Source organism: Pleurodeles waltl, chromosome 8, assembly GCF_031143425.1.
Source record: "Pleurodeles waltl isolate 20211129_DDA chromosome 8, aPleWal1.hap1.20221129, whole genome shotgun sequence".
NCBI classification, from domain to species: Eukaryota; Metazoa; Chordata; class Amphibia; order Caudata; family Salamandridae; genus Pleurodeles; species Pleurodeles waltl.
In genome coordinates this window covers 348,244,241-348,268,205 of record NC_090447.1, presented here as the reverse complement: position 1 = coordinate 348,268,205, position 23,965 = coordinate 348,244,241, and the positions used below count along the sequence as shown (strand labels likewise).

The 23,965-nt window shown below is 46.3% G+C and overlaps 1 protein-coding gene across 4 annotated transcripts in view; it reads left to right on the top strand.

Annotated features, from left to right (window-relative positions):
• The window catches only part of USP9X (ubiquitin specific peptidase 9 X-linked), a 1,493,361-nt gene that overhangs the window by 657,743 nt on the left and 811,653 nt on the right, over positions 1–23,965 (top strand). For all 4 annotated transcript variants that reach the window (XM_069204214.1, XM_069204212.1, XM_069204215.1 and 1 more), the window contains exon 18: positions 16,479–16,690. In XM_069204214.1, the coding sequence (XP_069060315.1) occupies positions 16,479–16,690 (212 nt within the window). The remainder of the gene's footprint in view (positions 1–16,478; positions 16,691–23,965) is intronic.

Genomic DNA, 23,965 nt, shown 5'->3' with positions numbered 1-23,965 from the left:
ATAGTAGGCATGTTGCTGGATGTCCTTGATGGTTTAGCAATGAAGGGAATAATAAAGGCCCTTTACTCTGGAAGGCATTTATCTAGAGGCCTATACAGTGAGAGTGGAATTTAACTTGGCTCTATCTCTGAGATTCAATAATAATGTTGTGGGACTTTGATTAAAGTATTGTTGGAGGGAAGAACGGTTAACGATTGACAGCTTTAGAATTATCTCCTTTAAAGTAAATGGGGTAAACAATAGAAATAGATTTTGTGCTATTGAGGCCTATGTCAAGGGACATACTCGGTTAGCTTTGTTATTACAGGAGACTTAGTGCATCATCTATTTTGGATAAATTCTCAATGTTTGAAAAATTGACATGGTATAAGGAATTGCCATTAGGGAGAGCAGGACACAGCTGTTGTAATATTTATATCCAAAAATGTTTGGTGCTGAAATGCATGAGAGCAGTACAGATGACCGCTTGTGCACCATTACCTCAGTGCACCTAACCTTGGTGAGTTTTTACGCTCCGTAGAGCACAATTCTGAGAGCCCAGATTAACTTGTTTCCATCTTTGCTGGTAGTCGCCTGAAGAATTATAATCGGGGGCAGTTTTAACTTTTTACGAAAAGTTGATTTCATTTTAGTGTCAGGTAGTCCGGGATCTGACTTCCTAAGAAGACTGCATTGAGCTCTTGAGTTCAGTATATATGGTGGTAAGAGAAGCCCCAAACCCCAAAAACTGGTCTTTATTAAGACAGATCTTGAGGGCAAGTGGGTAAAATCTTCATGGAACAGATATAAGAATTCATGATAGTAAATCGCAAAACTGCCCCGCAAAATATAGTTTGGGATGCTTTCAAAGCATCCCTGCATCCACAAATTATTTTCAATAGCATACATGTGAACAAACTTGCTAAAGCAGAAAAGATGGAGCTCTAAAGGTAGGTTAGAAATGAATACGAAAAGTTTCTGCTATATGATACTGATTGAGTGGAAAAGAGTTCTAAACTGCTAAAGTTGATTTGAGTGAGCAGTGACACGCCGAGGGTTATGTAAATAACTCTACTCAACTCCAAAGGACACATGAGGAAAGTAATTATGCATGAAAACTCATGCATGATCTGGAAAGCATGAGAAGAAACGTCTGAAGATATTATGCACACTTCAAGATGCCCTAGAACAGAAGTTTGTATTAAAGATATAGGACAAATCACTGTCATGCTTTTATAAGGTTATAATCAGGATCTGCTAGAGGCTTCTAGTTGCATATTCCTCACCTTTGAATTTCCCCAGGCGTCAGTCTGGATCCAGAGATTTTTCTTCGAGCAGTACCTCTGTGCACCGTTGGTCGACTCCACGGGCGGCGTCGGAGTCGTGTTCTCCGTTATGAAGTCGCGGTAGTATATAGGCGCCACCGCAGCGCTCTGACGTCAGTTCTTTTCTTTCCGCGCCAGCCTACGTGCAGATCCGTAGAGAGATACCGTAGTCACTTTTTGACTACGGCAACACTTTTGTCGAATTATTTATGAAGAGGTCGTGGATGTGACGAGGGATGTCCCGCAAGACCGGTTTTAAGCCCTGCAACTCCTGTCACCAAATGATGTCGGTGACGGATCCGCACCTCGTGTGTCTTTGGTGCCTGGAGCGCAATCACGACCCGAAGTCGTACTCGGAGTGTCGGGCCATGAACCCGAAAGTTTTGGGGGAGCGGTCCCTAAAGCTCATGGCAGCCCGACACTCGACTCTGTGGCGCTCACGGTCTTGTTCGAGAGGAAGGTCTCGAGACCGGCCGCAGAGTCACCACTACTATTTGTCCTCGAAGTCTTCTGGACATTCGGGTCATGAGAAAAAAGTCACTCGGATGATGGGGGACCAGTGTCGACGCTCTAGGCCTCCGTCCTCGGAGCCTTCATCTGGGTCGGCCTCGTGCTTCCCCGACTTTCCAGGAACCGGAGCCTCCCCTGCCCAGCTCAAAGTGTTTTATGAGGCAGTGCACCTCATTTTTGGGCAGACCGACCCACCTTTGGTGCCCTTGGGCACAGGTGAGTTGGTGGGGGGCCCCCTCGGGTTCGAAGTAGTCTGCTTCGGCCACGGCTCTAGAGGGCTCCTCCAGATCCAATTGCGGATCTGTCCCTACACCACTCGTGCCACAGTGACAATCCCCGGCGTTGGGTAAGACGTCAGCGCTCCCAACGTCGGTTGGGCCTACAATCGATGTCGATCCAATTCTCATACCCGACGACCCGGAGCCGGAACGACGTCGCTCGATGCTGATGCTGATTCTGTTCACTATGGGCTCTCCTGGGCCCAGGCCCAGGGTTGATCCAGATCCTTATGCATATTGTAAGGAAAAGCTTCTTTGGCATGGTTACCCCCTGACTTTTTGCCTTTTGTTGATGCCACTTATGATTGAAAGTGTGCTGGGACCCTGCTAACCAGGCCCCAGCACCAGTGTTCTTTCCCTAAACTGTACCTTTGTTCCCACAATTGGCACAGCCCTGCCACCCAAATAAGTCCCTTGTAAATGGTACCTGTGGTACCAAGGGCCATGATGCCAGGTAAAGTATCTAAGGGCTGCAGCGTGTCTTAAGCCACCCTGTGGACCCCTCACTCACCATATGCACACTGCCTCACAGCTTTTGTGTGCTGGTGGGGAGAAAATGACTAAGTCGACATGGCACTCCCCTCAGAGTGCCATGCCCACCTCACACTGCCTGTGGCATAGGTAAGTCACCCCTCTAGCAGACCTTACAGCCCTAAGGCAGGGTGAACTATACCACAGATGAGGGCTTATGTGCATGAGCACTATGCCCCTACAGTGTCCAAGCAAAACCTTAGACATTGTAAGTGCAGGGTAGCCATAAAGAGTATATGGTCTGGGATTTTGTCAACATGAACTCCACAGTTCCATAATGACTACACTGAAATCTGGGAAGTTTGGTATCAAACTTCTCAGCACAATAAATGCACACTGATGCCAGTTTCGAATTTATTGTAAAATGCACCCATTTTAGAGATGCCCCCTAAATACCAGTCGGACTCCTAGTGCTAAGCTGACCAATTTCTGCCAGCCTGCCACAACCAGACGAGTTTCTGGCCACATGGGGAGAGTGCCTTGGTCACTCTGTGGCCAGGAACAAAGCCTGTACTGGGTGGAGGTGCTTCTCACCTCCCCTGCAGGAACTGTAACACCTGGCAGTGAGCCTCGAAGGCTCATACCTTTTGTTACAGCACCCCAGGGCATCCTAGCTAGTGGAGATGCCCACCCCTCCAGCCACTGCCCCCACTTTTAGTAGCAAGGCTGGAGGAGATAATGAGGAAAACAAGGAGGAGTCACCCACCAGTCAGGACTGCCCCTAAGGTGCCCTGAGCTGTGGTGACCCCTGCCTTTAGAAATCCTCCATCTTGAGATTGGAGGATTCCCCCAATAGGATAAGGGATGTGCCCCCCTCTCCTCAGGGAGGAGGCACAAAGAGGGTGTAGCCACCCTCCAGGACAGTAGCCATTGGCTACTGCCCTCCTGACCTAAACTCACCCACACCCCTAAATTTGGTATTTAGGGGTGACCCAGGAAATCACATTCCTGCAACCTACACAAAGGACTGCTGACCTGAAAGCCCTGCAGAGACGACGGAGACAACAACTGACTTGGCCCCAGCCCTACTGGCCTGTCTCCAGACTCAAAGAACCTGCACATTGATGCATCTGACAGGGACCAGTGACCTCTGAAGCGTCAGAGGACTGCCCTGAACTGAAGGACCAAGAAACTCCTGAGAACAGTGGCACTGTTCACCAACAGCAACATTTTTGAAACTTTGAAGCAACTTTTAAAGAATTCACTCTTCCCGCCGGAAGCGTGAGACCTCACCCTCTGCACCCGACGCCCTCGGCTCGAGCTCCAGAGAACTAACACTGCAGAGAGGACCTCCTAGGCGACTGCAACCTCGTGAGTAACCTGAGACAACCCCCCTGCACCCACACAGCGACGCCTGCAGAGAGAATCCAGAGGCTCCCCCTGACCGTGACTGCCTGGAACAAAGAACCCGACGCCTGGACCAAGCACTGCACCCGCAGCCCCCAGGACTGAGCGGAACCAAACTCCAGTGCAGGAGTGACCCTCAGGCGACCCTCTGCCAAGCCCAGTCGATGGCTAGAGTGACCCCCAGGTCCCTCCATTGTTTTCTACAGAAAACCCGATGCCTACTAAGCACACTGCACTTGGCTGCCCCTGTGCCACTGAGGGTGTATTTTGTGTGCCTATTTGTGTCCCCTCCAGTGCTCTACAAAACCCCCTTGGTCTGCCCTCCGAAGACGTGGGTACTTACCTATTGGCAGACTGGAACCGGAGCACCCCTGTTCTGCATAGGCATCTATGCGTTTTGGCCCCTCCTTTTACCCCTGCACCTGACCTGCCCTGTGTTGCTGGTGCGGTGACTTTGGGGTTGCCTTGAGCCCCCAACGGTGGGCTGCCTATACCCAGGAAACTTATACGTTTTTTACTTACCTCAGAAACTTAACCTTAGTTACCTCCCCCAGGAACTGTTGATTTTGCACTGTCCACTTTTAAAATAGCTTATTGCCAGTTTAACCTATACTGTGTATGTTACTGCTCTAATTCAAAGTTCCTTACTTACCTGTGTGGAGCACATTGCATTTTATGTATTTACTTCAAATCTTGAATCTTATGGTTCTAAAATAAATTAAGAAAATCTATTTTTCTATATAAAAACTATTGGCCTGGAGTAAGCCTTTGAGTGTGTGTTTCTCATGTATTACCTGTATGTGTACAACAAATGCTTAACACTTCTCTCTGATAAGCCTACTGCTCAACCACACTACCACAAAATAGAGCATTAGAATTATCTAATTTTGCCACTACCAACCTCTAAGGGGAACCCTTGGACTCTGTGTACACTATCTCTCACTTTGAGATAGTATATACAGAGCCAATTTCCTACACTTATGGATACGGGGAGAGTTTATAGGGGATGCTGGACCCTTTAAAGTACCAAATGGAGTGGGTGCAGGCTTTGGGTGATGCCAGTGGTCTAGACACCTCCCCTGACAATGGTATGCTCTCTCCTACCGTGGCTACGGAAGAGGGTGCCCCATACTCCATAGTGGTGAGAAGGGCGGCTAAGGTCTTGAACCTCGAGCTACCTTCTGTGGAGGTTAGGCCTAATATCCTAACCGACGTGCTTCAGCCGGGGTCTTCCTCTTCCAAACCCCTTCTTCCCTTTAATGAGGCACTAACGGACATCCTTTTGGGTATTTGGTCCAGACCCAGCACAGGGGCTCCTGTGAGTCGGACAATTGCCTGCCGCCATCGGCCTGTGCTGACAGACCCAAAATTCCTCACTCAGCACCCCACGCCTGAGAGCCTTGTCATCCAGGCTTCCTCTTTATCTGGCACATTCCCTGCCGCACCCCTGGATAGGGAATCAAAAAGACTGGAATACTTGGGGAAGAAGTTGTTTTCTTCCAACAGTCTAGCGCGGCGGTCTGTGAACACTGCATGCCTTTTGGGTCGCTATCTCTGGGATACGGTCGTGCAAGTGCTGCCTATACTACCAGAGAAGGCCCAGACTATCCTTTCCCAAGCCGCAACAGATGAGAGGGACGCAGTGAAGTTCATGATTCGTTGTGGACTGGATACGACCGACTCTGGGCAGATCAGTAGCATCGACTGTGGCATTGAGAAACCATGCCTGGCTGAGAACATCTGGCTTCTCAGGGGATGTCCAGCAATCTTTGATGGACATGCCCTTTGATGGCACACGTCTCTTTGGAGACAAGGCAGACTCAGCGCTCGAGCACTTCAAGGATTCCCGCGCCACGGCCCGGTTGCTGGGGATCTCTATCAATGTGCTGAAGTCTTACCTGTCTCCTCCTCAGACGCTCCCTTTCATCTGAGCTGTTTTGGATACAGTGCAGTTTTGGGCATATCCTCCCGAAAAGTGAGTTCTGGATATCTGGGCTATGATACTGATGTTTCAGCCTCTATCCAGGATTTTGGTGAGAATGACTCTGAAGCTCCTGGGCCTCATAGCCTCCTGCATCCTGCTAGTTCAAAAGGCCAGATGGCATATGCAGTGGGACCTGAAGTTCCAGTGGCGCAGCATCAGGGGAATCTCTCTGACATGGTCCAGATCTCAGAAGGAAGTGAGAGACCTGCAGTGGTGGTTAACAAATCAGGATTGGGACAATGGCAGACCCCTCTCCTTTCCCCAACCAGATCTTACAGTTGTGACAGATTCTTCACTCCTGGGATGAGGTGGCCACATGGGAGATGCGGAGATCAGAGGCCTCTGGTCTCCTGCGGAAACCGGGCTCCATATTAATCATTTGGAGCTCCGAGCGATTCGACTAGCATTAAAAGCCTTCCTTCCCTCGCTCAAAGGGAAAGCAGTGCAGGTGTTCAGTACCACTGATATGTGGTACTGCAACAAACAAGGCGGAGTGAGGTTGTGGACCCTTTGTCAAGAGGTTCTTCGCCTCTGGACTTGGTTGGAACATCAGGGAATTTCCCTGATAGTTCAACACCTGGTGGGCTCCTTGAATGCCAGAGCAGACAAACTCAGCCGACGATGCGTGGTCGATCACTAATGGCGTCTCCAGCCGAAGGTGGCGCAAGGTCTTTTCCTTCAGTGGGGAGAAGCTTGGTTAGACTTGTTCGTGTCTGTAGAGAGCGGGCAATGTCAGCTGTTTTGGAGTTTCCAAGGCGGCACTAGCTCAGCAGCGCTTTTCGTCACGAGTTGAGTTTAGGCCTCTTGTACGCCCCGCCCATACCGCTGCTGCCCAGAGTTCTGAAGATGATCAGGCAAGACTGGGCCCAAGTTATACTGGTGCCTCTGACCAGGGCCACGAAGAGTCTGATATGCCGAGCTGTTGAGCATGGCCACAGCTCCTCCGATCAGACGTCCTCTTCGGGAGGATCTTCTGTCACAGCAGCAGGGGAGGGTCCTCCATCCAAACCTGTCCTCCCTCCTACTCCTTGCGTGGAGATTGAGTGGCAAAAGTTGACGTCTTTTGACCTGCCACCTAAAGTCTGTAAAGTTATGTTGACAGCCAGGCATCCCTCAACCAAAACCGTATACGACGTTGTTGGAAGAAATTTGTGGCATGGTGCATCATCAAATCTGTTGATCCTCTATCTGCTCCTCTTTCTTAAGTCCTCCTCATTATTCTTTCCCTTGCCCAGCAGGGCTCCACCCTGGGCACTCTTAAGGGGCATCTTTCTGCTATCTCTGATTTCTTGAGGCTACTTGGTCAGCCTCCCTTATTTAAATCTCCTATTGTTGGGAGGTTTCTTAAAGGCCTCAAACATCTCTTTCCTCCTATCCCATTCATAATGCCCCAGTGGGATCTGAACCTGGTATTAATGCCTTATGTGTGCCCAGTTTGAGCTGCTTCACTACTGCCCTTTACGGCTCTTAACCATCAAGACTGACTTTTTATTTGCCATTACCTCTGCCCTGAGATTAAGTGAGCTCCAGGCTCTTTCATCTAAGCCACCTTTCCTGGAAATACATCCTGACTAAGTGGTACTTCGCACAAGGGCTTCTTTCCTACCTAAAGTAGTGACACCTTTCCATGTCGGACAGTCCATCACCTTGCCTACCTTTAATGCACCCCCACATGAAGAGGAGAGATTCGGCCGTCTGCACCCAAAACGAGCGTTTGTGTTCTACCTTGATCGTACCAGAGACTTCCGAGTGGACGATTAACTCTTTGTGGGATATGTGGGTGCAAAGAAGGGGAAGGCGGTGCAGAAGAGGACCATTTCTCGATGGGTGCTCTTATGCATTCAAATGTGCTACGCTCTGGCTAAGAAGCAACCTCCTGAAGGTTTGCGTGCTCACTCCACCAGTGCTACTGCTGCTACCACAGCCCTAGCACGAGGCGTTCCAGTCCTGGACATCTATCAGGCAGCGACGTGCGCATCTCTGCAAACTTTTACCAAACACTACTGCCTGGACAGTCTGCTCCGAATGGACGGCTACTTTGGTCGTTCGGGACTTCTTGGTGTGATCTTGGTTTGCAGCCTATTCAAAGGTAAGGAATCTGCAACTAGAAGTCTCTATCAGATGTACAAGTTACTTACCTTCGGTAACGATATATCTGGTAGGGACATATTCTAGTTGCAGATTCCTTAGCAACCCGCCCATCCTCCTCGCACTGCAAACTGATTTCTAGGGACAGGAACTTCCCCTTAAGGGCCCTAATTTTGTCTCACTACTGTGTGTTCTGCATGGCTCTGCGCTTCTGGTGTGGAAAGTCGTGAAAAGAAACTGACACCGGGTGGCGCCTATATACGACCGCTACATCACAGCAAACACAACGCCTGCGGAGTCAGCCGACACCACCTGACGCCGCGCATAGGTACTGCTCGAAGAAAAATCTCCAGATCCAGGCTGACGCCTTGGGAAATTTAAAGGTAAGGAATCTGAAACAACAATATGTGTCTACCAGATATATCGTTACCAAAGGTAAATAACTTGCACTCGATGAATTCCTAGGATACCTATCAATACTAACAGAGAGGTGAATATAAGTAATATGATTAACCCTTATACTATGAAGGAGCTGTAGGAATTCATCAATGCCCTATCTGGTGGCAGCCCAGATGGCTTTCTATGTGATTTTTACCTGAATTTTTCAGATATACTAAATAAACATGTACTGCCATTGGCTAATGTTATTTAGGCGGTGTCCAAGTCCCACTCTATTTTAATGTTGGTAAAGTAATAAGCTTCCTAAAACATAGGTAAAAACCCAGAGGATCCAAATTCATACCTCCCCATTACATTGATAAATACAGATTAGAAAAAGGATCATAAAATTTCAAACAAATAGGCTAAATAAAGTGACTTTTAGATTGATGCTCACTGATCAAAATGGTTTTATCGCTGGTTGTCAATTATTAACTAATAAAAACTTTAATGTAGGCCCTTGATACCATCTGTGCCAAACAAATCCCATTGATTATATTTCTGTTGGATGTCGAGAAGGCTTTTAATCTCATGGCCTGGGAGACACTTTTGTATTCATCTTGAGGAGACTAAGGTTTTCCCCTCAGAACACATGATTTTTACAGAATATGTATGCTAGGATATTGGAAAACATACCTTAATAGACAGAAAAAAATGTTAACAAGTGGGAGAATGAGGAAGCCATCTCCCTAATCCGAAAGAGATGGGGCAGAATGAAGAAATTCAATTTCTCTGCACTTAAGGGTGCTGCTTTGTGCAGAATGCAGTTATACGTCAAACAGCTAATTTGCTGGACTCTTCTCCCCCCCCCCCCCCTACCCCCCCACCACCAAGTTTTTTAATAATATAATTCCAGGATACTCGGGTCGCTGTTTCAGATGTGAATCTGTTGATAAATCTGGCATTGATTTGAGCAATTTCTGGAATTCGTTTTCTAATATCTGATAGTCTGCTATTATCGCATATGTTGGAAAACGAGACTGATGAGCCCAACAAGCAAAGGCTGAATTCACCTCTTGTTAACCTCCAGCAAAAGTAAGTGATATGATTCTGCATGACCTGTCTTGTCTCTGTCTCCTAGCACGCATTTACTCTCTGACTGTTGACTCTGCTCATAACTTATATAAGAACTATCTGGTTAATGTTAAATCTTTTAGGTTACACAATTAACAGAGATAGGCCTTGTGCATTTTTACTTCTTTTTGTTCTGTGAACTGTGCTGTTTGAATAATAATAGCAGTAATAGAGGAGAAATGTAATTATCATCTTCTAGGAAACTTTGGTTAGAACTCATTAATAATTTAAAACGGCGAATACAGTTCATATTAATATAGTGAATATTTTTGAGCAGGCTTGATTATCACATTGCAATGACAAAAAACATTAAATAAACATGCACTCTACATTTGCCACTTATACCTAAATATTAACACATGTAATAGGGGTCAAGAAAAAAATGATAACGCACCAGTCATAAATACCTTTTAGTCTTCTACTGAATAAAATTACCCCAGATTAGCCCTCACTGTTACCTGCCCTCACAACGTTTACTCTCACCAATGCAGTTGGCACAACACTTCTTTAAGCATTCTGTGAAGTCTTTGAAGAATCACCGCACTGATGGATGCTACACCCGCCTCCCTCTATCGCGCCACCGCCCGTGCGTGCCTTGAGACCCTCACAGGTGAGTAGTTGCGCTTAACAAACAATAATTGATTGATTGATTGAAGTCTCCCCATGCAGGCCTTTGACTTCAGGCCTCCAATTCCCACTTCTGAATTAACTTACTGTGTATCTGGATACATTTAATTAGATCCTGACATTCCCTACTACAGATTCAGCCTTTGACTCACTCTTTATAGTTTAGTTAACATTCATGTCTCTCAACATAGACATGCCCCATTATTGCTCACTTTTGGAGTGAACTATTCAGCCACATCTCCTTAATGATCGAGATGACTCTAGACCCTGGCCCCCTTCCTGCTCTGTTGGGACATGTTGCAGACATTCCCAGATCGGTCAGACACAATTCTGCCCTAGTTCTGGTACTTGCTAAACGAGAAATAGCCATACATTAGGGGACTAAAACTCTACTCAAAGTGGAGACTTGGATCCACAGCCTCATCTACTACGAAACCAGCAGTGAACTATATGCATCCCTACAGCAGCTCATGTTCCGCCCCAAGAATATTTGGCAACAACTGAGGGACTATATAATGGCTTATGGTACACATTGACCAGTGGGGACTGGCGGGCGATGGGAGGGTCTCAGTTGCGTGGAAAGTGGGGGTGGCATTGGGTGGATGCCAAGGATAGTTGATGGGGGACATAGATATTATAAACGTGTGGCGTATTAGCCGCCTCTTCATACTGGACTAATGTGCATACAGATATTAATGTCATAACTGTTGTTGACTGTGATTCTCTTCCTTAACTGCAACCCCGATCCTTCCATATGATAGTGGAAGTGGGTACGTTTTCATGTGTCCGTGTTCTTAGTGTTTATAAAAGTGGATAAATAAAGTTTAAAAAAAAAATCATGGCTCTCCATTTATTGCGAGCATCCACGTTCCCTCTCTGATACCTTATTATATGGTAATTTAAAACGTCTTGTTTTGGGGATTTACTTCTCTGTGCACCTAAAGTGTTGAACCAGGAGTCCCTGTCTTGGTTTCAGATATTCTTTGACAGTGTTAGTAAAGGACATGCATCCTTCCTTTTCTTTTACACAGGTGATGTGATGATTAAAAGTTATACTGAAAAATATAATTTGCACCCTTAGAATAAAGACACCTGACTCTTATTAAATGTAACTAACACCTCTTGCATCCTTGAAACACCATCACAGTTGTAGATCTCTAGTACCCACATTCCTTTATCCGGTGAAGCCTCCTTTAAGGGGCGATGCAAGAAAATCGAAGTGCCTTCCATGGAGAAGAGATAAGCCTCCAAATATTTTATGCTAGTTTCTCTAAGGTGAACCTGATTTAGCTTTATTTAAAAAGTCTAAACAATATGGGATAATTCTTCTTAGTCTGCCACGCAAAATATCTGTGAAAAACACAGGCCTGCCCATGAAAATCTGCATATGTTTAGCTCACATCCCTCTGTGAATGTACTGTTAGTTTATTTCTAGCATCAGGTGGGTATTTGAAGACTTTTCAGGCTTACATCCTAGAATCTAGATTTGTTTCATTGCAATCATGCATCTAGACAGCCAGCATTGCTTGTATGTTGGAAAGGCACTCCTGCATCCTTAAAGAGATTACTCTGGTTATTGTGGTGGTTCCTCTCATGAGAAATGTAACTTGTCTTCTGGCAGATGCTCACTCACTTTTTAAAGGCTCCTAGAAATGTGTTAAAGACTAGTTGGACACGTTAAGGCTAGATAGTGAGCATGTCATACTGAGTAGGCATGCTTGCTCGCATGCTCCCTCCTTCTCTGGAGATGTCCAGGCTGTGTGTGTCTAGAGTTGCATTTTTGCAGCAAAGCCATCATTCCGTTGGAAAAAGGAAACAAATGTTGTGTATCAATAATTCAGTTGCCCTTTTGTGTTTCTCTAGAAATTCTCACACTGTTTTAAGCAAAACTGTGACCTTGGAAGGTGGAGCTTTCAATGGAAACTATACTGATGATAGGCCTATTGAAAAAGGTGGCCAGTTAGGCCTTGAATACGTTTCCCTGGGCATGTTTAGTGGTGAAGAGGTCAGTGTTGGGGAAGAACAGACCTAAACATGTATTGATGTGACAACATTTTTTTTTTTTTTTTTAACCTTGTCGGGTATTTGGAGAGTCTCTTCTGGGCGGTAGATCTGGTCAGCTACTATGGCCTCATCCGTTTGGCTTGAGATAGTGTAGCAAGCTGGCCTAATGCGTGATGGACACCTATGGTGTTACACCTTATACTAGATCAAGGCAAACCCTAATTAGTTAGTGTTACTGATTCTGGACAGCCAGCGCTTTCTAGAGTAGCTGTGAGGAGCAGCCAAGACTTATCTAGAAGGCATGTGAAGCACTTTTAACACCACAGTAGTCTCACAGTAACTTATCACACATGAAAGGAACCACACAGTGTCGGAAAAATATTGGTCACTTTTTTTTATAGGCACACCAGACTAGGCTACCCTTGTTATACCTCCCTTTGGAAGTATAAACACAATATATACACAGGTAAACCCTCAAGAAAAGCATACATTAGCAAGGGCCCTATAGAGGTGCCAAACCATTTGCTAAAAAATGAATATGAATTGGTGTCCCCCACCAGTGTGTGTGGAGTAGTTAAAGGGCTGGGGGAGAGTGTAACTCCAAAAGAAAAGTACCTAGAAGATCCCCAGCACCTGGGTGCAGAGGGGTAGGTTACCCTATTCTCCCATGGGCTAACATGGGGACGTCATGGTTGTAGAATGCAGAAGCAGGACTGGACCAGTGGAACCCAAGGGAGGATTCCGGGCGAGGAGGGCCTGCACAAGAAGGGGCAGAGTGCAGTCCAACAGCAGGAGTTTCAAGGTGGGGCTGGAGCAAATGGCCCACCCTTCTGTAACTGAAGATCTGAATTGACGGTGATGGAGGAAGTCCACCTGCAGGGTCCAGGAGCTGCAGAGGAGTCCCTGAAGTCACCTACGAGCTGTCCCTAAACAGTCGCCAGATTGCAGACAGGTCGGTGGTCAGGAGGACGACCAACAAGTGCAGGCAAATGCAAAAGAAGTTGTTGGAGGTTTTACAGAGCTGTGGAGGACCAGCGAGGTCCCGGGGACTCGACCCTTGGAGCGGAGTCCGGGCTGACCCACTGGCAGCAGGCACAGTAAGTTACAGTGAGGCCCAGTCAGCACACCTGAAGAGGAGTCTCACGTCGCTGGAGCAGCAGAGAGGAGACTGTCCTTGCAGAGGTAGAGTACTGGGAACCGGGGCTAGTTGGAGCCTGAAGGTCCCTCGGAGAAGGATTAAACAAGCCTTGGTTGGTGCAATAGTCATGGTGCACAGGGATCCTGTCCCAGTGGAGGAGGCAAGGGCTCACTGTCTCCCATGTTGGGCAGAAGGCAGAGATGACCCGTCAGAAACCACCACCTGTGTTGGAGAATCTTCGCAGATCCGGCGGAGAGAAGATCCCATCAGCCTGACATCGTTGCCTTAGGTGCCTGCAGATTCAGGGGAGTGACTTCTTCAGTCCAAGAGAGCTTCCTTCTTACTTTGTGGTGCAGCTGAACTCTTGCCGACCTCAGAGGAGGCACAGCAGTGGAGATGTAGCAGAGTACTGACAGGAGCCGTCAAAACAATGTGGCAAGGAGAGGTCATCTCAGGCGATCAATCATGTTGGGTTCTTGTGCAGCTGGGAAGCGGTTCCGGAGGACAGGACCAGATGTCTTTGCAGAGAGGTCCTGGTGGATTCTTGATTGACAAATCTGGAGACCAAGGGAGTCCCTAAATAGCCCAAAAAAAGAGTTTGGTCACTCTCTGGGTGACCACCTATCAGGAGGGGTCACTGACGTCAGCTACCTGCCCTACCCTGTTAGATGCCCCCAGAGGCCTCTGCCAATTTTGTCTCGAAGATGGGAGAACCAAGTGGCCACCTGGAGGAGCTCTGGGCACCACCCTAGGGGTGGAGTTGGACAGGGGAGAGGACACTCTCCTTTCCATTCGGTGTTTCACACCACAGGAGGGACCAGTGGTCCCTGGACTGGGGCAAACCGGATTATGCAAGGAGGGCACCAAATGTGCCCTTGAAAGCAGTCCATTGGCGCAAAAGGCTACCTCTCTCTAGCCCAGTAACATCTATTCCCAAAGGAGAGGAGGTTGCACCCCTCTCCTGCAGTAAATCCTTTGTTCTGCCTTTCCCTGCTTGAGCTGGTAAAGTAGCAGGAGGGTAAAATCATGTCTGGAGGGCCTTAGCAGCGCAGGCTGCCCACAGACTCTGGAAGACTGGTAGGAGCAGAACATGGGGAGCCATACCCCGATACCAATACAGTATTGGGGTAGGATTCTGATATGTTTGATACCAAACATGCCCAGGTTCAGAGTTACCATTATGTAGCTGGACCTCAGGTAGTGTCCAGTGGCCAGTACATAGCTAAAATGGCTTCCCCACACTTTCCAAGTCCAGGGAATTGGAAATGGAGTTCGTAGGGGCGCTTCTGCTCATTCAGGGGAGCCAACACACACAGGGACCTACACCCTACCCTAGCGGCTGAAAGGGCCTGCCATAGGGGTGACTTACAGTGAGCTGCTGTAGTGACTAGCAGTAAAAGGGTGCATGCACCATTTCACAGAGGCTGCAAAGGACATTCCTGCAGACACAGTTTGCATGGGCTCCCTTGGTTGGCATAATACATGCTGCAGCCCATGGGAGACCCCTGGTGTACAAATGCCCTAGATATCTAAATACTACATACCAGGGACTTACAAGGGTACACCAGTATGTCAATTGTGGGATGTAAGAAGTACCAAGACAACCACATTTAGAGTCAAGAGTACAATCACTGGGGTACTGTTTGCCAGGATCCAAGTGAAAATAATCTAAGCACACTGACATGAGGGAAAAAGTGGGGGTAACCATGCCAGAAAGAGGGGATTCTCCTACAGATAGTGCCCAGGAAGGTCAGTACCTTATACACTTGGCAGAGAATCTTTCATTCCTGCTGCTGTTCAACTGGGAACCAAAGGAGAGGTCTGTACAGGAGAGACATTATTTTTAAACTTGAGCTGGTCAAAGTCTTAGTGGATAGGCTGTGAGAACAAGTACAACCCGTTGATACTTTAGGAGTATGCTCAAGGTGTCCTTGAGAATTTCTCTAAACTAAAAGGCATTCTGTTGTGTTCACTTTCCTTTTATAATATAGCCTTAGAACCCGCCATAGCGGGCTCTACCGGCTATTAAAGGCCCGCTCCCCGCGTTAAATGCCAGAGCCGAAGGCGAGGGCATTTAACAAGGGAGAGGGTCTTTAATAGCCGGTAGAGCCCGCTACGGCGGGTTCTAAGGCTATTAGAACATTCTGCCACTCAGGGCAGAATGTTCTATTAAAAAAAAAAAATGTTCACGGAGCCTGAGGGGATTAAAATCCCCTCGGGCTCCGTGAGGCTTTGTTCACAGCTGTTGCTGTGAACAAAGCGAACATTGGAATGCTGGCGCTGCGGGCTTTTACCGGCAAGTAAAAGCCCGCAGCACTCCATTGTTTTCAATGGAGCCCCCAGCATTCCAATGTTCTAATAAGGAATAGATTTTACACATAGGGTGATTCCAGATTATGTAGGGAGCTAGTTGGATTCTATTGAGATGGGACATCTTAGCCAAGTAAGGATTCTTCTAGATGCTTATTTTGGCTGACTGTGGCACTTTACTTCTTGTTTTCATCTGGAATAAATTGGAATTAATTTTTTCTGTCATCATCTAAGTCTGAGTTTGATTATCTTTAATTGAGTGCGGAGGACTACCTCTGCAAAACTCACACTTTTTGTAACTGGTATTTTATTCAAATTGCCCTACTCTTAATCCCAGCAGGTCTGCCGAGTTAAGGTACCATCCTAATATTCGGTAGCAGTTCCGTTAAGTAGGGAGGTATCTTATTATACATAGTAAGAGGAACAGACAGTGTTTAGAAAAGTCATGCATGTACATTTGATCTCGGTACAAATACCCACCACTATTGCCCTTCTGACTGTGGTTATGAATGAAATGTGATTTGCATGAACCACTTTTGAATTGTAGGAGCCATCAGCTTACTTTTTCCACCAGTGTTATGTTGTATACATAAATCTGTTACCCAGTTGTCTATCAGATTTGGAATCCAGTTTAACATCCGATAGACTTACTGCCTTTTTATAGACTTTCTGACCTAAAGGCATAAACAAACAGAATGCACACTTGAAAATGTGTCTCTCCTACGTAGTTTGTCAGCATTGAAATAGTGGGCTGTACATAAGGATGTGTTGACCATACTTAAGTGTAAAATTGATATTTTCTTTTTAATTGTGGTTAATCTTTCTCCACCTTTGCTTTGTCTCAGGTGGAAATCCATGAAGACTTCATTCAGTCATGCTTTGATCGTTTGAAAGCCTCTTATGATACCTTGTGTGTTTTGGATGGCGACAAAGACAGTATTAACTGTGCAAGACAGGAAGCCATAAGAATGGTTCGTGTATTGACAGTTTTGCGGGAGTATATAACAGAATGTGACAGTGACTACCATGAAGAGCGAACAATTCTACCAATGTCCAGGTTTGTGAAGAACCACTAATAATGTCAATTTTCTTTTTTAAGAATTAGAATATTTTTAGGTGAGAAATTAAACCTCTTTAAAGGTTCATCATGTTGTATCTCAGTTTTGTTGATTTAATAACATTTCAGTTTTTTTGCACAATTTAAAACCAGACACGTTCCTTTAACTTTTACTTAATGAGGTTCTGTGCATGCCCAAACATTTTTATCAAAAGTTGCAGTTTCATGATGGGTACTGTCCAACATTTTATATTTGAAAAACAATTTGTCTGTGAATCCTGTTAACTGTAGCATCTCTTTTCTGCTTGTTTCACATTTGTGGATTTTGTGAGTTGGTGGTAATGTTCTTTCTTGGTCCATTTTTCTCTTTTCCTCTTTCTTTTGAAGTGTTTTTTTTATTTAAATTCCTTTTCAGTTTTTTTTAATTCATTTATTTATTTATTTTTTTTAAGAAAAAAGGTTCTCTCTCGCTGTAGGGTGAGGTCATTATTTTTATGTAATTTCCCATCCGCAGCCTATTTTCTAAAAGCAAAAGCACCTCAACCGTCATCTGCAGCTCACAGTCTAGCACCACTCTTATTGTCTAAAGATTTACTAATGGATTCAAATGGTAGTGACTGACCATATTGTGTAGAAGCACTCTGAAATAAAACTACATTTTGTTTGAAGAGTTGTAATAATGAATCTCTAAAAAAAGACAACTGTCCTGAATTTCATCTTTACTCACTAAATGCTTTTTGAAGGATCCTGGTTTTATTGGATAGTTTTAAAGTGCAACACTATGAAACAGTGGTTTACCGTTTGCTTGCATGTAGTGTCGAGATTACATATAGCATTTCTATTTTCTTAAAGATAAAGGGTTTCAAATGTCAGCCATTTTTTTGGTTACTTAGGTGCAAAACTTGAAGATGGTCTAACTAATGCTAGCCCACTTTTTAGGGGTGTGCGAAATAGTCATTTGTGGCTGTAGATAAACATGCTCTGCATACTCCTGCCATCTGATGTTGGGTCTGGATGTGTGCAAGAAGTTTTTCGAGTCATGAGGTAAAGTGACTCCTTTTGTTTGTGATAATGCACTTGGGCATTGACTCCATTGTTAGATTGTTTTAATTCCGCCATCGGGTTTTGACATGCATTACTGAGCTCCTGTTCAAGACCTTTTCAGGCTCTTTTTGGTTCATACGCCACCCTTACCATTGTCAGTATTGTTCTCTGACTTGTTTCCATCTTTGCGTATAGAACTAGATGGAAAACTATCACCTGTTGGTTCAACACACTCAACCACTTTCGACCAAACCTTCCATCTCTTCAGTATCGACTAAGAAGGCGCTGCTAATGGAACAGACTCCATTCCGTTTTTGTCCCATGTGCTACGCTAAGTACCCGAGGACCGACCTGCATACAGTTTGCAACCTGTGCTTGTCTCCCAATCACAGGGAAGTAGACTGCAAGGCCTGCTGATCGTTCTGATCGAAGAATATCTTACGGGCTCAAAGAGCGCATTATAAGGAAATGCAGCACAGGGAAATAGAACAGACACCTGACATCATCGGACAACAGGATGTCATGGAAGGGAAGGAAGAGCTCCATGAAGCCTCTGAAGCCAGAGAGGAGGCCTTTTCAGTAGAAAATCCAGCTTTGAGCCAGAGCTTGAGATCGACCTCCATATGGAGTATCTCCCACGGGTCAACATACCATGACTACAAATGTCCCCGTCCTGATAACCAAGAAACTCTTTGTTCCAACCAAACAAAAGACCCCCAGGCCACCACTTCCAACAGGCCATGGTAGGCACCCGACCATCTGCTGTGGGCGCCCCGCCCTCTGATTCTGCACCGAAGGCAAAGCCATCTACTACCGCCCGAGCCGGCCATCTTTGGCTTGGAACCGTCCATCTGATTCTTCGACTCTGAACACTCCGGCACCAACTTCCTCGACTCCGAACTTTGGGCACTAAAAACCTCAGCACTGGTGCCAGAACCAGTCCTCCAAACAATGCTGTATTGGCTCGATCCAAAGCAACAAAAAAAACTGCATATGCAGCCCGACTGGCTGTATGTTACCCAAGAAAGTAGTGGTGGCACCACTGCCATCAAAGTGCCTAACTTCCTTTTGAGGAAGGAATAGACGTGCCGGTACTTTCTAGAAAGGAGAAAGGCATAAGGACAAGCCTACTATTGCCCAGCATCCTCCTCTACCTCCATCTCCACCAGCCTTCCCTCCACCACCTCACTCTCAGAGCGACCCCTAGACATTACATGACAGGGATCACCTCCTTCTTTCACAGGTGGCCTTGGGATTGTCGATTATCTTAATGGCACACCACAGCCCACAGATCCTTGGACAAATTAGGATGTAGATCATCTGTGGGATACTGACCCACATTTATATCCCACCAAGACCCCTCTCCCCCCACCTGAATACACACATTTATGTCAAGAACTAGTCAGTAGGGCTGCAACCTGTCACCAGGTCTCCTTACATAAGGATCCAATTCAGGAGGATTTCCTAGGGCCTCCCAATACCTCCCTATGCTGAAAGGCATGCTGTGTCACACAGACAATATTGTTAAAGACCCTGCACAAGCTTGCATAATAGCTCCCAGGATTGTTTTAATCAGGGTTGTTTAAATATATATAAATATATATATAAATATATATATATATATATATCCTGTTTATAGCACAGGGCAACTTTCGCCGGACTCTTTGGTTGTTTCCAAAGCCCGGCAGCGGGCTAATCGGAGGCGCCAAAGGGGACAGGAAATTGTACAAGATGGAAAGGTCATTTCCAACAATTCTATCAGGTGCACCATAGATTCAGCAGATACAGCTGTTAGAGGAATAATACAGGTGAATTTCTGTGCGGACATTGTTGGCTGTGGATATCTGGCTTCAAGCTACAACACTCTCTACAGTTATTTTGCCCTGCTCAGACCATTTGGCATTGGTTGATATGTCACAAGATCCACTTATTAGTTGAACACCTCCCAGGGAACGACAATGATTTTGCTGGCCTCCGCAGCAGGATGTGGCAACAAGTTCATGAGTGGGAAATCATCTCCTAAGTCGTCCTCCCATATTTTAACAGGTGGAGGTTTCCACAGATAGGCCTATTTGCATCCGCAGACAACGCAAAATGCCTAAACTTCGCCTCCATGTTCCCACACCTACTAAGGGCAGTGTTGTAAGGATGAACTGGTCAGGGATATTTGCCTACGCTTTTCCACCTATCCCTCTCCTTCTGTTAGTGGTTCCAAAGGTCAGACAAACATCTCTCACCTTTATTCCAGTAGCTTCCACTTAGGGTTGTCAACTATGGTTCACCACACTGCTTGAGCTCTCTGCGGTTCCCCTGCTAGAAGCTTGGGTTCAACCCAGACCTTCTCACTCAAAACCATGGAGAAATCAGGCATGCAAATCCAAAGGAAATCAATCTTGCGATTTGTCGTGTATTACATTGACAGAACCAAAGATTTCTGTAAAACCAAATAACTTTGTTGCTTTTTTGCCCCATCATAAAGGAAACCCATATCTAAATCAGACATTTCTAGATGGATAATGAAATGTATTCAGACATGTTATGCCACAACGTATACCTTGAAGAGCATGCTCTACTCGTAAAAGAGGGGCTTCTATGTCTTTTCTAGGCAGCTTCCCAGTAGCTGACATTTAGAAGACAGCTACATGGTCTGCACCACACACTTTCACTAAACATTATTGTGCGGATGTTCTAGCACGCCAACAAGCTAATGTAGGACAGACAGTGCTACAAAACAGCTACAGCACCCACAGGCTGGTCACTGCATTTAGAGGACACTGCTTTACAGTCTACATAGAGCATGTGTATCTACAGGCACACATGCCTTGAACGGAGTATGTTACCCTGTAAGCACCTGTTCGTGGCATGTAGTGCTGTAGATTCAGATGCGCCCACACTCCTCCACTGACACCTGTAGTAGTTGCTGGTCCTTTCTACAGTCTCATTTGCATAGACATCTCTTTATTTATGCTTACTCAGTCCATTCTCACCTGCCTTCAGGAAAACAGTCTAACAATGGAGTCGATGCCCATCTGCATTATCACCAGGAGAGAGTCACTTTGCCTCATACCTCGAGACTTCCTCGAAAAAAAACGACTTGCACACATCTGGACCCAACACTAGATGGCAGGAGTACACAGAGCATGCAAGTTTACAGCAGTACATGTCCTGAATAGATGCGTACAGGATACGTACTATATTCCTTGCGTGTGCATAATTACTCAAAATTTCAGACAAATGATAAGAAATTGTATATAATGACGAGAAGTCAGTGCTTAGGGCCACAAAAGAACGTGAAAAATATTTTCTTACTTGAAAAAAAAATGTGCACCCACCCAATCCATTTAAAACACTGGCATCAAGTAAGCCATTCTAGACTATGCTCTTCAGATTGCAACCAAAAGAATGGAAGTTGAAAAAAACATACCTTTCTGCCCTGATACTTTTCTGCCTGCTTAAGGAGATGTGTGTAATGTTTGAATGATTGTAAAGTGGTGTGTGCTATTGGAAAATGAGAAAGTCCCAGCTCCTTAGTTTTATATATAAAATTGGTTGACATTGATCCCGTGCTTAATTCTCTGTGGTTAACTGCAATCAGTATTATCGATCAGGGTGTCATGAAGGTAAGTACCACCCCTGTAGTGTATTCTACTGTAACTACTTCCTGTGTTTGTTCCTTATCTGTGGAGCTCATCTTCGCACTCTTTATTCTAGCCAATTAACCTTTGTTGGTTACTGTCCTACAACCCTCCAGGGCTGGACTGGCTGTAGCGGGTAACGGGTGTTTCCCTGGGAGTATGGGGGCCGGTTTTGCAGTGGGTGGTGCTGCAATATCTGCCGCCAGTACCAAAAGCATTGGTGCCTCACACTTGCAAACTACCCCCCCCCCCCCCCCCCCCTACAGCTCCCAATCCCGTTTGCAGGGGGCCAGTGTGACAAAAGTGCTAGGCCTACTTTGGGATCCCAGTCCTGCCTTGTCACCCTGGGAAGGCATGGCGATTTTCTACACCTACATATTTCTGTTTTTTTGGGGGGGAAATGATAGCACCAGGTGTGGAAAAGTGTACATTCTGCCTTACTTGCCTTGGGTCACAGCATTTTCCCAAGTAAAAGGTCCCAGCACTGGGTTCTATAAACTAGTCCCTCCAGTCTGTTTTTTGATGATGCTTTGACTGCCTTACACTAGTCTTGCAGTTTAAGAGATGAATGTAGGAAGCTGGTTCTGTATATACTTTATCAAAATGAGATATAGTGTGCACAGAGTCCAGAGGTTCCCCAAGATGCTTGACAGAGGCAATAATAGATAATACTAATGCTCTGTTTGTAGTAGTGTGGTCGAGCAGTTAGGCTTATCAGAGGATAGTGTTAAGCATTTATTGTACACACACAAGCGATAGAAATAACACACACTCAGTGACTTAACTCCAGAGAATTAGGATTTTATATAGAAAAATATATTTTTGTTACTTTATTACTAGAACCACAAGATTCAGTTTGGAAGTAAATACTGTTGCAGGTAACTACTTAGCATAGACATCAATGCAACTTTGTTTTACTTTAATGGAGTAAACTGTTTTTAAGAAAACAGATAATATCTATTTTAAAAGTGGACACTGCATTTTCTGAACAGTTCCTGGGGGAAGAAAATAAAGTACGGTTTTAGAGGTAAGTACACAACTTGCAGTTCCAGTCTCCAGGGTATAGGTAGTCCACCGTTGGGGGTTCAAGTTAACCCCAAGCACCCACCACCAGCAACATGGGGCTGGCTGGGTGCAGAGGTCAAAGTTGAGCAATTTTAATGTGGGCTCATATGGAGACCGGGGGTACTCTGATTTCAGTTTACCAGCAGGTAAGTACCCGAGGCTCGGATGGCAAACCAGGGGGGGGATTAGAAGAGCACTGGAGGGGCCACAAGTAGGCACCAAACATGCACAGGGCCGACCGGGTGCAGGGTGCAAACAGGATGTCGGGCTCCCAGTGCTGGTCTATGAGAGGACCCTGGGGTCACTCAGAGGCTGCAGGCGAGGTCCTGGGGGTGTCCTGGTCACACCACCGGTCAGCCATAGAAGAGGGCCGCCTGTTGATCATTGCTGCACTGGGTGTCGGTTTCTCCAAGGCCTGGGGGTTGAGAGTGCAGTGGGTCCTTTGGCATCTGGTATCTTCGCCCGGAGCTTTCGCGGTTAGGGGGTCCTTGGGATTCCCTCTGCAGGCGGCGTCGTACAGGGGTGGAGGGGTCAACCCAGGGTGAGCACTTGCTCAGAATTGCCTGGGGACCCTCTCTGGCTGGGTGGACCACCTGGACACAGGCCATGGGCGTCGGATGCAAAGTAGTCAGGACTCATGCTACTGGAGTGAAGTGGGAGTCCTTCAGAATAGGTTTATTTTTCTGTTCTTATATGGACAGGGCTGCTGTCCACGGGAGTTCTTGATCCTCTGTGATGCAGGCAGTACTCTGGAGGTTTTTCAGAGGTCGCTGGACTAGCAGGACGTGTCGCTTTTATTCTGCAGGTCCTTTGAAGTAGGAGACAGGCCGGTAGAGCTGGGGCCAAGTTGGTTGTCTCCTTTCCTTCTCTGCTGGGGTTTCAGCTAAGCAGTCCTCCTTCTTGTAAGGTTGTCAGGAATCTGGCGAGCTGGGTTCAGGGAAGCCCTTAAATACAAGATTTAGGGGCGTTGCAGCGGTCAGAGGGCAGTAGCCAATGGCTACTGTCCCTGAGGTTGTGTCCACTCCCCTTGGGGAAGGGGCACATTCATATCCCTATTGTTCCTTTTCCTCCAAACTAAGATGAAGGATTCTGCAGGGAGTGGGTCACTTTAGTTCTGGACACCTTAGGGGTGGTCCCAGCTGAAATGGTCACTCCTCGTTTTTCTCAAGTTTCCCGCCGAACTTGACGTCCAAAGTGGGGGCTTGTCCAGGTGGCAGGCATCTCCACTAGCTGGTGTGCTCTGAGGCACTGTAACATGAGGCCTGAGCCTTTGAGGCTCACCGCTATGTGTTAAAGTTCCTGTAGGGGGGAGGTGTGAAACACCTCCATTCAGAGCAGACTTTGTGCCTGGCCTCGGAGAGCACAAAGGCTCTCACCCCAAGGGATCAGAAACTCATCTTAGTGGCAGGCTGGCACAGACCAGTCAGTTCTACACTAGAGGATTGGGTAAAATACATGGGGCATCTCTAATATGCCCTCTGTTTGCATTTTTTAATAAATCCAACACTGGCATCAGTGTGGGTTTATTGTG